Source organism: Mercenaria mercenaria, chromosome 16, assembly GCF_021730395.1.
Source record: "Mercenaria mercenaria strain notata chromosome 16, MADL_Memer_1, whole genome shotgun sequence".
In the NCBI taxonomy this organism is placed as follows: domain Eukaryota; kingdom Metazoa; phylum Mollusca; class Bivalvia; order Venerida; family Veneridae; genus Mercenaria; species Mercenaria mercenaria.
The window spans coordinates 64,238,358-64,253,335 of record NC_069376.1 but is presented as its reverse complement, the minus strand read 5'-3'; the positions used below and the strand labels follow the sequence as shown (position 1 = coordinate 64,253,335).

The 14,978-nt window shown below is 33.5% G+C and overlaps 1 protein-coding gene across 3 annotated transcripts in view; it reads left to right on the top strand.

Moving 5' to 3' along the window:
• Positions 1-7,986, top strand: part of LOC123541301 (zinc finger C2HC domain-containing protein 1A-like) — a 38,286-nt gene extending 30,300 nt beyond the window's left edge. For all 3 annotated transcript variants that reach the window (XM_053527263.1, XM_053527264.1, XM_053527265.1), the window contains one exon: positions 3-7,986. In XM_053527263.1, coding sequence (XP_053383238.1) covers positions 3-261 — 259 coding nt within the window. In that variant the 3' untranslated portion in view covers positions 262-7,986. The remainder of the gene's footprint in view (positions 1-2) is intronic.
• The last annotated feature ends 6,992 nt before the right edge of the window (positions 7,987-14,978 follow it).

Below are 14,978 nucleotides of genomic sequence, written 5' to 3'. Positions count from 1 at the left end.
AGGGGCGCTATGGACGGTAATCACATGATGTCTGCCCACAAATCATCATCGTCATCAGGTCATAATTTCCGAGGTACAGATTCTGGTTACCATAGCAGCAATTCTGAAAATGATGCAGCAGTGCCTAGACTGAGAAAAACAGGTCGCCCTAGTAGTGGGATCGCTAAATTCTGTCATGAATGCGGTACCAAATATCCATCAGCACAGGCAAAATTTTGTATGGAATGTGGCATAAGAAAATTGGAAGTGCCAGCAAGATAAGATAGATAACTGTGAATGTCTTGTTCACCATTTTTCTTTACCTTTTTGCAAAATTGTTTCCCCTTAAACAGGGATTGGGTAAATAAAACAATAAATGTTTTTAGGATGTTTCATGTTAAGTTTTCAAATTTAATTTCTCTTTTGATTTGCTCCATGTTTGAATTTTCTTTAACCTTTGATTTAATATATGTTTCATATTGCATCATTTTAGAACAGTGAGTGTTCTTCTGTCTTCTATTTTAATATGGTGATGAACCTTTATGTTCCTAATATGACATTAATTTGTAAATATTTTTCTACAGACTAAGTATAAGTCACATATTGAGGTATTATAAAATAACTTGTCAAGAGATTACTGTTTCAGCATTTTGCACCTAAATGTAAGTGTACAAAAAAGTAAAATGCATGTAATGTGTTTTCAAAATATTATAAGACTGACTGTTGAAAAAATAAGATATCTGTTTGTGTTAATAGCAGTTACATAACAAAAAAGATACCAAGAACTGAAGTTATGACCATTTTTTACTCTGTTTATCTAAGATTGTAATACAATGTTTTTAACAAAAAAAAATAATTGCAAAAGATCTTTAAATCGTCTCAAGCTATATAGATGTTTATTCAAAATAGAAAACATGATATTGTGTTGGTCCTTTAAACATTCATTTAATTCTGCCACTAGTCTAGAACAGTTGCTTTCTTGCCATCCACCGTGTTACTACTTTTTTTTCCTCATTTTTTTTTAAATTTTGGATTTGATGTTGCATTATATATTAGAGAGGTTGTGATTTCTTACATATATGTGTATGGGTAGAAAATCTCTATATATAAAGAGAAGCATAGATCTAAAATGTTTCCAGTTTTAATTGTGTATACCCAGTACATATCTACAGGTATGGGTTTTACAAGTAGTGTTGAACATAATGATCCACAAATTCTGTTACAAGATTTTTCCTTGATATCTCTTTATCCTTTTCCTTGCTAAATTTCTAAAATGAACTGGTCCATCATTCAATTTGGACAGTACCACTTATTATTCAAAGGAGTGTTCACTGAAAATTTACTTACTGAATAGTGAACAGTGCAGACTATGATGTGCAGGCTAAAGGTTAAATGTAAGACTATACCATTGATATTGTACATTGTTCTTAAGAACTCCTAGGGTGGTGTTACGATGTTTTTGAATATTCATATATCTTGATTAGTTTTGAAATTATCAACAACAAAAAGTTGATGATGTATTTTCCACTTTAACAACATTATTTTTAAAATTCAATTTTGACATTATTTATAAATAGATTGTTACATAACATTCAGGGTATCTAAATTAGCATGAAAGCAACATTTCTATTTATCAGTTTGTAAAATTTTGCCTGTAGAGAAAAATACATTTTTGGCCAAAAAATGGACAGACATTTTCAGAGATATCTCAGAAAGTCAAGAAACTGACTGTTACATCTGGAGATGTTTACAATGATTATAATTTTTACCTTCAGTTCAGGAATAGCCCTGCCAAACAACCGGTATATTATGTACATATTTGAATGTTCTGAACTTACACCTCAGATACTGAGTGAAATAAAAAAAAAAATGAAATCCTGCATATATGTTTGTATGAAAACACAATCTATAGCCTGCATTATGCTATGTTGCTATAAAGAAAAGTCTCATTGTTGTAGCATTGTTATAAATACTGTTTCATACACATACAAGTTTACAAGAAGGAAAATGGTACATGTGTGTAAAATTGTTGCTATGGTAACCAGAAGAATATCAACCTGTATCATAAAAATTAGATATTATTTAACTAGGTAGATATTTAAATTATACATGTTTTATTTCACAGATTTTTCAGCTGTTTATTTGATTTTTACATTTTATTTTTAGAATACCTATGGACACCAGTTGTGTCAGAAACATTTTGTCTTTTTAGGAGGTACCACCATGTTTATTTTCAGTAATATCTCATACTTTTGTATTATTACAATGAATATGCATTGTAAATTTTAAAGATCTTTTGTTACATTTTGTTGCATTTTAATGCTTTCTGACATAGTTCTGTTTCAAACTCTGGTAAATAGTAAAAAAAACTGTCTAAAATGACCTGAGATGTCTTAATATAGAACAAATGGCCTGTATAATTACATTCATACATCACCAGTAAATGAAAGATTTTTTGTCAGAGTTATCCTGTTGTTTTCTATTATGACATCCAAACTGTAGAAATACTAATTTTCAAATTAAAAAAGAGATATTCTGAAAATTTCTTACAAGTCATCTTCATGTTCAAGGTCACAGGTCATGATTAAAAAGTTAAGGTCACAGAGTTGCTATGTGTGTGCAAAGTGAAATAATGGTGTCATTGAGTTTTTGACATTGCTGGTAACCATAGAAAAATGTTTTATTCTGTTTGCTTCAATTTAAATGGAGGGTGCACATCATATTATTTTTGTGTACGTACTAATTGTGATATATATAAATGTTGTATTTAGAGGTTTGATGGCATATGCTTTTGTGTAACCAGTGAGCAGGGTCCTTTTTATTTTTAAATGTTCCATTATTTGCTTTATTCAGCTGTGTAAAGATTGGTGTACCCTGTTTATTTCTAAGCTTATTTATAATCATCACTGGTAACCCATATGAGTGACTCCTCCAGAAGACCGTTAGTAATGTTAGTGAGAGGATAGTGCAAGATACAGAAGACACTCCAGTTCTAGAAGCTTGCCTGGTTCTTTAGGGTGCAAGGTGTAAAGCTTCCATACAAGGGACTCTTATCCCAACATTATTAACTTTTAGTTGGAGGAGTAAAGAAAATTTGCTAACATTTGAACATCTATATCTTGCACTCCTCCCACTAAAATTACTAACAATCTTCTTAAGGAGCCTGTATGAATTACTGGTGACCACCATGAATTACCTTAAATACAAACATTAATTCACATTTACACAACAGAATGTAGCAAATACACTTAACATATATGGGTTATTGTGTTAATACAAAACTGATATATTACATACTATATGGTTTGTGGGATCACAGATATATAAATTGGATACAATGATTTGTTTATTCACTTTTCAAAGGTAACCAGAAATGTTTTACTGCTACATTCATTTTGATCACTAGCTGAAGGCTAGAGTTATCTTTTGTGTGCAAAATACTCGTATAAAAAATCAGTTCATTGAATGTTGGCACTTTTTCAGTTGTGCATGTTAGAAGCTCATATGATAGATGCAAAAACAAGTTAAATGTGAGATGTCAGGGCATTTAATCACTTATTGCCCTGAAGTGGCATATTGCTTGTTGTCTAAAAGCTGACATATTGAGTTTGATATTTTATTCATTATAAATTATAATTCAGAAAAATCATGGTATATTAAAGTACCTTTCTTAATACTGATACCTTATACATTAAGCAATCAACCAGTGTTGTTAACTACTAACATAAGTACATTGTTGTGTTCAGTTTTATTTACAGCTTGTAATGAAATAAGATTACCCTTTTTTATTATTTAATTTTGTACATTTTTATAGACGTGCATGTCAATATTGTCTTGTGTTTGCTTTTGTTGCTTCATAAAGTGATATTTTTAAATGGGATTCTAAAACTGTCACCATAAATTTAACTTTTGTTCAGTTTTGCCAGACTTTGTTGTTTTCCGGTTTTCAAGGCCTTTGTGGCTGAGTGGTTGTTAAATGGTTAACCACAGAGATCATTGTCTTCGAGTCACTTGCCTATTACCACTGTAGGCTCAACACCCCTCAAGGAATGTAGAATTCTTTCTTGTGAGCAAGGTGTCCAACTGGCTTGCTGGAAGTTGATATTTCTATACAGGTGCCCACTTAGGGCTGAAACAATGCCATAAGGGGCACATAAGGGTCTTCCTTTACCATTGACAAATATGGAAGTTATCATGTGACCTAAATGGCAAGGGGGGTAACTCAATACTCAGTAATTTATATGTTATGACTAAGTGAGCTAAATTACAGCTGACTGCTTTGGTTAAATAAATTTTGTCATAAAATGTGCTGAAAAATACTTAGAATATTTATTAATGTTGTAATTGTTATAGATAGATAAACATTGTCATGAAGTGTGCTTTAAATATAAATATCTCTTGTATAAACGTTTTAGATAGGTAAATTTTACAGGTAAATTTTGTCATAAAGTTAGCTTCGAATATGTAAACATAGCAATGCTAAATGTTTTATATAAGTGAATGCACATTAAATCAGCTCAGTTTTAGGGCATAGTACATTTTGTCTTAATAATGATCAGCTTTGTCGGTATGTTATGCTTCATTATTAAAAGACATGCTTTATGTTACAATAAAACATGATATGTGTGGTGTTAAGCTCTCTAAAAAAGTTGTATAGTAAAGCTGGCTAAGCTTAGTTATTATAATATATATGGTAAAGCTTTATTTATTTATGAAATATTACATCTAAGACTGTGATTCAAGGTCTGAGGGAATAAAGCTTTTAAAAGGGTTGGAATAAAACTTTAAATGACTGGAAAAGTTAGCTGATGATTATGGAGATACTGTTTGTTTGTATTAGAAAAATATAATCAAGGTGGAGGGACTGTAGCAAGCCTTTTAGAGGATTGTTTCAATATCAGACCATCAAATTAAGTGAATTTGATGTGTTATTATTTCTGACTGTACCTTCATTTGTCTCATATTTCAGTCATTCAAAACTTCAGCAACACTGTTTTTAGCTCACCTGAGCACAAAGTGCTCAGGGTGAGGTATTGTGATTGCTCACCGTCTGGCGTCCGTCCGTCCACACTTTCCTTTAAACAACATCTCCTCCTAAACCAACTGGCCAATTTTGATGAAACTTCACAGGGATGTTCCTTGGATGGCCCCCTTTTAAAATTATTCAAAGAATTGAATTCCATGCAGAACACTGGTTGCCATGGCAACCGAAAGGAAAAACTTAAAAAATCTTCTTCTCAAAAACCAGAAGCCCTAGAGTTTAGATATTTGGTGTGAAGCATTGCCTAGTGGACCTCTACCAAATTTGTTCATAGCCCCCGGGGTCAAAATTGACCCCGCCCCAGGGGTCACTTGATTTTACATAAGAAAATCTTAAAAAATCTTCTTCTAAAAAACCAGAAGCCTTAGAGCTTAGATATTTGACGTGTAGCATTACCTAGTGGACCTCAACTAAATTGTTCAAATCATGACCCGGGGGTCAAAATTGACCCCGCCCCAGGGGTCACTTGATTTTACATAGGAAAATCTTCAAAAAATTTCTAAAAATAAACCAGAAGGCCTAGAGCTTAGATATTTCACATGTAGCATTGCCTATTGGACCTCTACAAAATTTGTTCAATCATGGCCCCGGGGGTCAAAATTGACCCCGCCCCAGGGGTGACTTGATTTTACATAGGAAAATATTTAAAAAATCTTCTTCTCAAAAACCAGAAAGCCTAGAGCCTAGATATTTGACATGTAGCATTGCCTAGTGGACCTCTACTAAAGTTGTTCAAATTATGACCCGGGGGTCAAAATTGACCCCGCCCTAGGGGTCACTTGACTTTACATAGGAAAATCTTAAAAAGTTTTCTAAAAATAAACCAGAAGGCCTAGAGCTTAGATGTTTCACATGTAGCATTACCTAGTGGACCTCTACAAAATTTGTTCATATCATGACCCCCTGGGTCAAAATTGACCTGCCCCAGGGGTCACTTGATTTTACATAGGAAAATCTTCAAAAATTTTCTAAAAATAAACTAGAAGGCCTAGAGACTTGATATTTGACATGTAGCATTGCCTAGTGGTCAAAATTGACTCCGCCCTAGGGGTCACTTGATTTTACATAGGAAAATCTTAAAAAAAAATCTAAATAATCTAATAAACCAGAAGGCCTAGATCTTAGATGTAGCATTGCCTATTAGACTTTTACAAAGTTTATTCAAATCATGACCCCTGGGGTCAAATTGACCCTGCCCAATGGGGTTACTTGATTGTACATAGAAAAATCTTCAAATTTTTTTTAAAATAAACCAGAAGAGCTTAGATATTTGACATGTAGCATTGCCTAGTGGACCTCTACAAAAGTTTTCAAATCTTGTTTTTAAAGTTACTTAAAGAAAATTTCATCTATATTTTCTCATAATTCTTTTGATTGATTTCTGTTATGATCTTTTGACCTTGAAGACTTGTCCTTAAGTGCAATGATAACAGGTGAGCGATATAGGGCCATCATGGCCCTCTTGTTCTGGCATTACTACAATTTTTCAGTACTGCAAGTTTTTCTGTTTGCTGTGACATTGCCAATGTTTGCTGCAATATTGCCAATGTTTATTGCAGCATTTGCCGATGTTTACCGCACCGATGTTTACTGCAGCATTTGTCTATGTTTACTGCAGCATTGCCAATGTTGGCTGCAATATTGCCATTGTTGCCAATATTTACCGCAGCATTGGTAATGTTTGCTGCAATGTTTACTGCAGCATTTGCCGATGTTTACTGCAGCATTGCCAGTGTTTGCTGCAATATTGCCAATGTTGCCAATATTTACTGCAGCATTGGTAATGTTTGCTGCAATATCGGCAATATTTGCTATTAATGCGACAGTAATGTATGATTTCTGGTATAAACTTCAAAGGTAAAAAAACAAGATCTGTTTTTAATGTTTAACAGTGTGTCCACATGCTACTTTGTTTTGTCTTGTTATATGACCAAAGAAGGAATTCCATTATGAAAACAGTTCAAAGGTGAAGGTTATAAAGCGTGCCTAGTATCTGTGGTATATATTTTATCCGTCCATGGTTATTTTTTGCTGTTTTTACAGCTGAGATATTTATTTTATTGTTTAAAAAAACTTTTGTTTTCTGCACTGGGATTATATGCATCAGAACATGTTTATTGTATAACTTGAATGTTACATACCTAGAAACATTCGTCATAAAAACTGATTTGTTAATTAACTTCATGTCATCTTTTGGCTGCATTTTGAAAAGCTACCTTGATGTGTGTCAACATTTCTTTTTCGGAACAGGTTGTTGTTTTCATCTGAATTCTTTTGATAAACAGCTAGAATATGTAAACAAGCTAACTGGGATGGACTGAATGCAAGGTGCAGTTCTATAGTAGACATGTTTTGATGTATATCTATACCTGTGATATATTTCTGTATTTGTTTTATTGTGTGTGAAAACCGGAATCTGACTATTCTGTGTAATGTTTTTTGGGTTTTTTTGCACCCCTATATTGTGTTTTAGAATCTTCAATCCCACTTGATGGATGATTACATTTTTTCCCATCAGGGGTGAGCAGATTCAGATATAAATTAATATGAATATTGTAAATTTTGGTGTGACTATATAGTGAACACTATTTTACCACCATATTTAAGCCGTTTGAAAAAGTTCTGATGTCATGGTTTTATGCAGATATCATTTTGTTTCAGATAAGCTGATTTGGGGCTAGTTTACTTTTATCTTTTAGAGCTATAGCAAAACAAAAACAAAACAAACAAGCAAAGAAACTTGTTAATTCCACTGTTGGCAAACATCTGTGTATGACTTATCATTTACAAATGTATATTTATGCCTGCTATAAAAACCTTCTGTTTTAGAATGCTTGTAGAAATATAAAATTATACCATTACTGTCTCGTAGGATTGCTATTTTTAGAAAACATTCCGCCATTTTCTGTGATGCGCCATGTAAACACATTTTATTTTTTCTGCAATAAAGTACATTGAGCTTAGAATGCAAGAATAGTTTGTTTTGATTTTTCTGAAAATACCAGACATCAATTTGCCTGTCTGCTTTACCTCAAGATGAAGAGCACAGAGTATATGGATCATAGGGTCATGTGTCTGGTCCCAAGACGAGGCCTATGTTCTTCATGATGGTTTGATAGAAGATATTGGGAATGTTCATCCTCCGCCTCTAATTCCACATGGAGAAGTTGGCAGTTACTTGTGGAGAATAACATAGAATCCAGGAACCCTATATAGGTGTATATATTAATTATTTTCTTAAACTAGATAGGCACACTACTTTCAGCATACTTTTCACCATACATGATACAGCAACACTTGTCTTTCATTGCCAGCGTTTTGAATTATATCATGATGTTTAAGTAATCACATGGTACTTTCTTTAAGTATAGTTAGTGATCAGCTCTACTTGTGCAAAGGGTTTGTGTGATAGGAAGTTGCCAATCGTTTGTACGTTAGACATTAAAACTTTTTTTCTTTCCACTACCAAATGAATTGAAACTTTACCAGATTGATACTTTGGTGTTTATTAAGTCAACTATATATACCTGCAGAAATTTTGTTGTTATGACAACAAAAAGGAACATGCATGAAACTATTTTGGATATCTGTTTTACAGCATCATTGAATAGACCTTCATAAAACCCATACCAATTGTGAATATTATATATCGTGTAACTTTAAATAAAAAAAACAACAGCGTAATTAAATATAGGCATCACTACCCCGCCATGAAAATGCAACAAATCACTTGATAAAAAAACATGACACCTCGTGAATGATGGTCTTGATAAAAAAAAACATCAGCACCTCTGTCAGTGCACTTAAAACTACGCATAGTCAAATCATCGTCAATGTATATGAGAAAAGGCGTGATCACTTTATCACTATTCTTGAAAAAAAAGAATCATTTGCTCTTCATCAATGTCTTTTGAACATCGTCTTCAGTATCTTGAAAGTAGGCATCACCACATCACCATTTGTGTCATTGAAAACAAGCATTACATCCTCGCAATCACTGTAATTATTAATAGGCATAACTTCATCGCGATCAGCCATTGTTCTTCAATATAAGCATCCCCTCGTTTCAGTAGACTTGAAAATATTCATCGTCATCGACGTCCTTGAAAAAAGGCCTTGTCGTCAATGTTCTTGAAAAAGGTTTCACCAACTGTCTCGCCATCATTGTCCTTGAACAAAAGTCACACTACCTCATCATAGGTGGTCTTGAAAAAGGCATTCCTACTTTACCATCAATGTCCGCTTTAAAACAGGCATACATTTCTCGCCATCATTGTCCTTGAAAAAAAACTATTACCACCGCTATGTCATCAGTATACCTAAAATAAACATCCCCACCTTGCCATCAGTGTGCTTGGAAATATAGTCCACGGCCATTCGTAATCCCGCTCGAAAGTAGTTGAGAAATATAGCCACATATACCAAATTATTCCTTGGTCCAAGACAAAAGTAATATGTATGTATTTCTTCTGGCGACCGCGACTGGATCCGGAAATGACGTCATCAATATGGCGACCATTTACGAAATTAATACCGCTGAATAATGATTGAAAATATTAGTAAAATTACTTATAATATCGGATATGATGTTATTAAACAAGCCAATTGGACATATCAAATATATTATATTTGCACTTTCTCTGTAGAAAGTATATTTAAGTTATTTTAATTGTTTATTTTGTACCCCACCCACCTAATTTACAATGCATTTTACATGTCGCTTCTATCTCTTGAAATAAAATATTTTCGACTAATCTTATGACGTTGAATCTGAAATAAGATTATTTCCAAACGTTACAAGAAATATAACATACAATAAGGGAAAATACGTTATTAATATCTGGTTTTAATCAGTACCTAGAAGGAAAGGATTTTGTCGAAAATGCAATACAAATCAATGTCGGCACAAGTAATTGTCTATGCTGTTATTATTAGAACATGTGCATATTACATGTATTGTTTGCAATTTTATTTAAACAAGATTTAAGTACGATCAAGACGACTATGCCGATGGAAATTTAACAGATATTTTCTTAAAGTTAGATTCATAATAGTCGACTTTATTACTCAGAATTACTGGTTAATCATATGCATTCAAACTTGACATCAACACTGAAAGCGGTTTACTTAATTCGTCTTCAGCTCAGCGGTAACATAAGTATCTATAAACAATATTATTTATCAAACCTGCATTTAAACGTTTATTATGGGCTTTCCATAATTATGTTTTGCTAACTGCAGGAGGAGGGGCATCAGGGGCAGGGGATAATCATTTCATTTTCTTTCTTTCATCATTCTTTCTCTGAAACTGAAAATATTTCTCAACAGATCCGATTTGTGATAAACTCTGATACATGTTAATGCAACGCATCTTTGAACCGTAAAACTCTGCAGCAATGCATGTATAGGTAAAAACATGATAAATACATGAACTAGGTAAAGCCAATAGACAGAAAGCTTAAGGTTTCGATGGAGGCCTTGAGAAACAAAAATCAAACAACACCAAATCATAGGAAGAAAGAGTTATTTGACATGAAAATTGAACAGCATGTAAAACATGTACATTACTTTACGAAACAAGTGTCAGTATACTGATATAAACATTGAATTCCGGAAAAGGGCTGTCTAAAGGGGCTCCACTTTCGGACAGTTAAACGCCTTTAAAAACTCACCATTTTCAAAGAACTGTCACACATGTTTGTTTTGATGCATTTGCAATAGCGTGTGAGTGGTGAAATTTCACGTAACAAGGTGGAACATAGTTTTCAGCAATTGTTTATCTTTTTTTTCTTTACAAATGGCATTCATTTTCAAAGGGAGACGACTTTTTCTCAAAGATTACTTAAAATAATCGGGAAAAGTTGTTTCCCTTTGAAAATGAATGTCATTTGTACTTAAAATAATCGGGAATAGTTGTCTCCCTTTGAAAATGAATGCCATTTGTAAATAAAAAAAAAGATAAACAATTGCTGAAAACTGTGTTCCACCTTGTTATGCGAAATTTCACCACTCGCACGCTATTGCAAATGCATCAAAACGAACATGTGTAACTGTTCTTTGAAAATGGTGAGTTTTTTTAAAGGCGTTTAACTGTCCGGAAGTGGAGCCCCTTTAGGCAGCCTTTTTCCGGAATTCAATGTTTATATTAGTATACTGACACTTGTTTCGTAAAATAATATACATGTTTTACATGCTGTTCAATTTTCATGTTAAACAACTCTTTCTTTCTATGATTTGGTGTTGTTTGATTTTTGTTTCTCAAGGCCTCCATCGAAACCTTAAAACGTAAAATAAAGGAACGTAGTGCGGCAAAGCCTTGGAACAGTCAGTTGCAAAACAATGCTGGTGTGCTTAAACAGTAGTTTTGCAATAATGCTCACACTCTATATCTACACCATATTCTAATGTTATAGAACATTATACGTAAACTTAATCCGCCGACTGCTGAGTGTCTTATTCACGCAAGGGAAACTGAGGGCACGCTATTAATTGAAACACAAAAATGATCGAGTAAATATCTACATTAAATATGTAAATAACCTCTGGTCCTTTAGTTTTATAAAGTTCGTTAAATATCATTATATTATAATTCAGCTTAAGCTGGTGCTAAAGGGCATGAGATTTTTTTCACCTTTCTAAACCTCTCAGGAACAAACTTAATCAAACCAAGTCTTCTATTATCTTGATTATTTGCGTTTTATACTTTCAAGGGATCTTCTTAAAGCTTTTAACAAATCATTTGCCTATGTTCCCCATGCCGTTACAGAAAGCAGAATACCAGCAGAACATTATTAAGGAACCGACAAATTAGGAAAGTAGAAATATATCAAAGCAGCTCAGTCCCAATGGCCTTTAAGAACCACCAGTCATGGCGTGGTCCACCTCTTTCGTTGGTCACGATCAAAGAGGAAAGTGTAGCATCCAGCTGACAAAAGAATGAACACCGAATATGCAACATATCTCCAAATAAGAGGATCAGAACGGCATATGATAAAACATTTCATCATTTGTGAAAATTTTCACTGAAATTGATAAATAACTACTGTTTTAATACACTTAGTAATAGAAGTGTTTTTAACTTGCTATTAAACTTTAAAAAAAAAGAAAAAACCCACACAAGTCTGAATTACAATCGTGAAATTTAGTAGAATATTTTTGCACTTGATAATAGCAGTATATCTGCAAAATGACATATTGATAACGTTCATTGAATTCTTGAAAGTCGCTCTTGCAGATATATGAAGATTATATAAAAGTTAAGGAAAGTGTATTTATTAAACGTCGCATATAACCGACAAACAACATGACCTACAACTGATTGTGACAAACTACGTATCTAGTAATAGATAGCTATCTAAGCTGATATATTGCAGAAGATTGTATGGGGAACATCCCCATCTGAATAGAGAAAAACTCACTTGAAAGAGTAAATAAATTTAAGATATGGAGATATATCAATCCCAAGCGATGCAGTATTGTAGTCTTTGAATTGTTAGTTTCATTTAAAAACTACACCTCCCTGACATAAAAAATGTCAACTATTCGAGCAACAAATGATTGTTTGTATTTGAAAACTTCATCAAAAATGCGTGAATTAGTTTTCATATAGTAGCCACACATAACTGTGTTTAACGTTTTCTAAATCATACGACAATCTAGGCAGAAATAGTTCTCATGGATTACTTATTATCTCTCCGAAAACTGCATTCCCTTACCGAAATCGTTTAATAAGGAGATGCTTTGACAAACTACCTCACAGGTTCACACGGAAATTATTTTTAGCAATGTTACAAGCAGAAAAAGGCTTAACTGAAATTAAATACACAAGAAAAGGTGTTTAATTAAAGCAGTTCCTTTCTAATTCATTGGATTATTTGGTAAGTAGGTGTAAAGAGTAAAGGAATTATATGAAACGACGGAACAGCACATCCTGTAATTGCTGGATTTTAATTTTTCTGGGAATGTTTTTTTTTCAGAGTCTGCATATACTTTGTCGCAATATTTTTTTCACATGAGGTAAATATCAGTTCGACATGAAGTTATATGATTTGATAAATTAGAAGTGGTACATGTATTAGAGGTTAAATTATCTATGAAACGAGCAAATCTAATTGTATATGCAATTAAGGAATCGAAAATAATATTGCTGATCATATATGCGAGCTTTGCTTGAAAATACAAAATGAAGGGATGTGATTAGTGACCAAATCCTGTTAATTGAAAGGACTCAAGGTGTAGTTTTTAGTATTATAAATTTTCTTCTGTAAAACGTAAATATACTGTAGCGCTAAACGACGATGACATCATAGACCTTTAGTATGCTGGACAGAAACATTCTTAGAGAAATATTCTGCTGATTCCTTTCGTAATGTCTTTAACTTAGTTTTACTGGGAAGTATGTATAAATTTATTGGATTTATCAATTTTAATAGGAGAATCTGCACTGCAAAATAGTTTACAACAAGGTGTAAATGCATTAGAAAAAGCATTCTTACAATTGAAACAGATATTTTTTCTATTGATTTTGTGTTCTGACCACAGTGTCGGGGCATTAAGCTGATCTGACACACTCATACAGATAACAAGGGTATATAGATACATATAATTATGCTAATCGACTATTGTAGTGATAGATTATCAGACTATTTCTATTTTAAATCGAACATACTGCGCCACTAAGTAGACATTTGCTCACTTAATATTGTTATTCAGTCGTTTTCGTTATTTTTTGATATTTATGGATATTCTTTTTTCATTTTAAGCATAATGAATTCCATCCTTTTCCATAAAAGTGTTTTTTATCTGCTAGAATAAACATTACCTTCACTAAATATATCAATTTTGCAATCATAACATAGTTTTCAAAGACGTTGTCACCTGTAATTATTCAGCAGCCTACGTTTTGTTATTTTCTCTTAAGCCGCCATATTTATGACGTCATAACTTTTTCAAGTCGCGTGTCTGGAAAGAGATACATGGGAAATTACGATAACTCACTTCAATCTACAATGTGGTATAGGTCTCTATATTTCTCAATATTTTTCTCACGGCGGCCCATATTCCCACAAATTGACATGCACTAATAGGCATGATCACTTTGCCGTCAGTGTCGTTAGAGAAAAGTATTATATAACGTGTTTAACAGTGTCCTTTAAAAGGGAATCACCACCGTTAGTCATTGGAGTATTTGAAAATAGTAATTACCACATCGCCAGCAGTGCCCTTGAAAATGATCATCACCACCTCGCCGCCAGTGTCCTTGTAAACAGACATCACCATCATTATCTTTGAAAATCGCCATCAGTGTCCATTAAAATAGACATCACCATCTCGCTATCAGTGTCCTTTAAAATAGGCATAACTACATGTCGCTGAAAATTTACATTAGCACCTCGCCACCAGTGTTTGAAAATAGGCATTATTGCCATGCTATCAGTGTCCTGCAAAATATATAAAACAATTACCATCCCGTCACGCTATTCGTGTCTTTGCCTCTCTACTTTGAAAAAAAGCGTCACCTTCCCCGCCACCAGTCTTTGTGAAGATAGGCATTGGAAAACCACACCACAACCTCGCCGTCAGTGTCCATTATGATAGGCCTTGAAAAAAACTGCATCATCACCTCGCTATCGGTTTACGTAAATATAGAGGACTTGACACCCGTAAATATAGAGGCATTGACTCCTCGCTATCGGTGGCCGTAAATATAGAGGACTTGACACCTCGCTATCGTTGTCCGTAAATATGGAGGCCTTGACACCTCGCTATCGGTGTCCGTAAATATAGAGGACTTGACACCTCGCTATCGGCGTCCGTAAATATAGAGGCCTTGACCCCTCGCTAGCATTGTCCTTACACATAAGCATAATAAGCAATACAAAGAGTGAAAACAAATCCGTTTTGCCTGTAACATTATTCTTCATTCGTAATTGTTTCACTCTGTTATATCATGTATTGC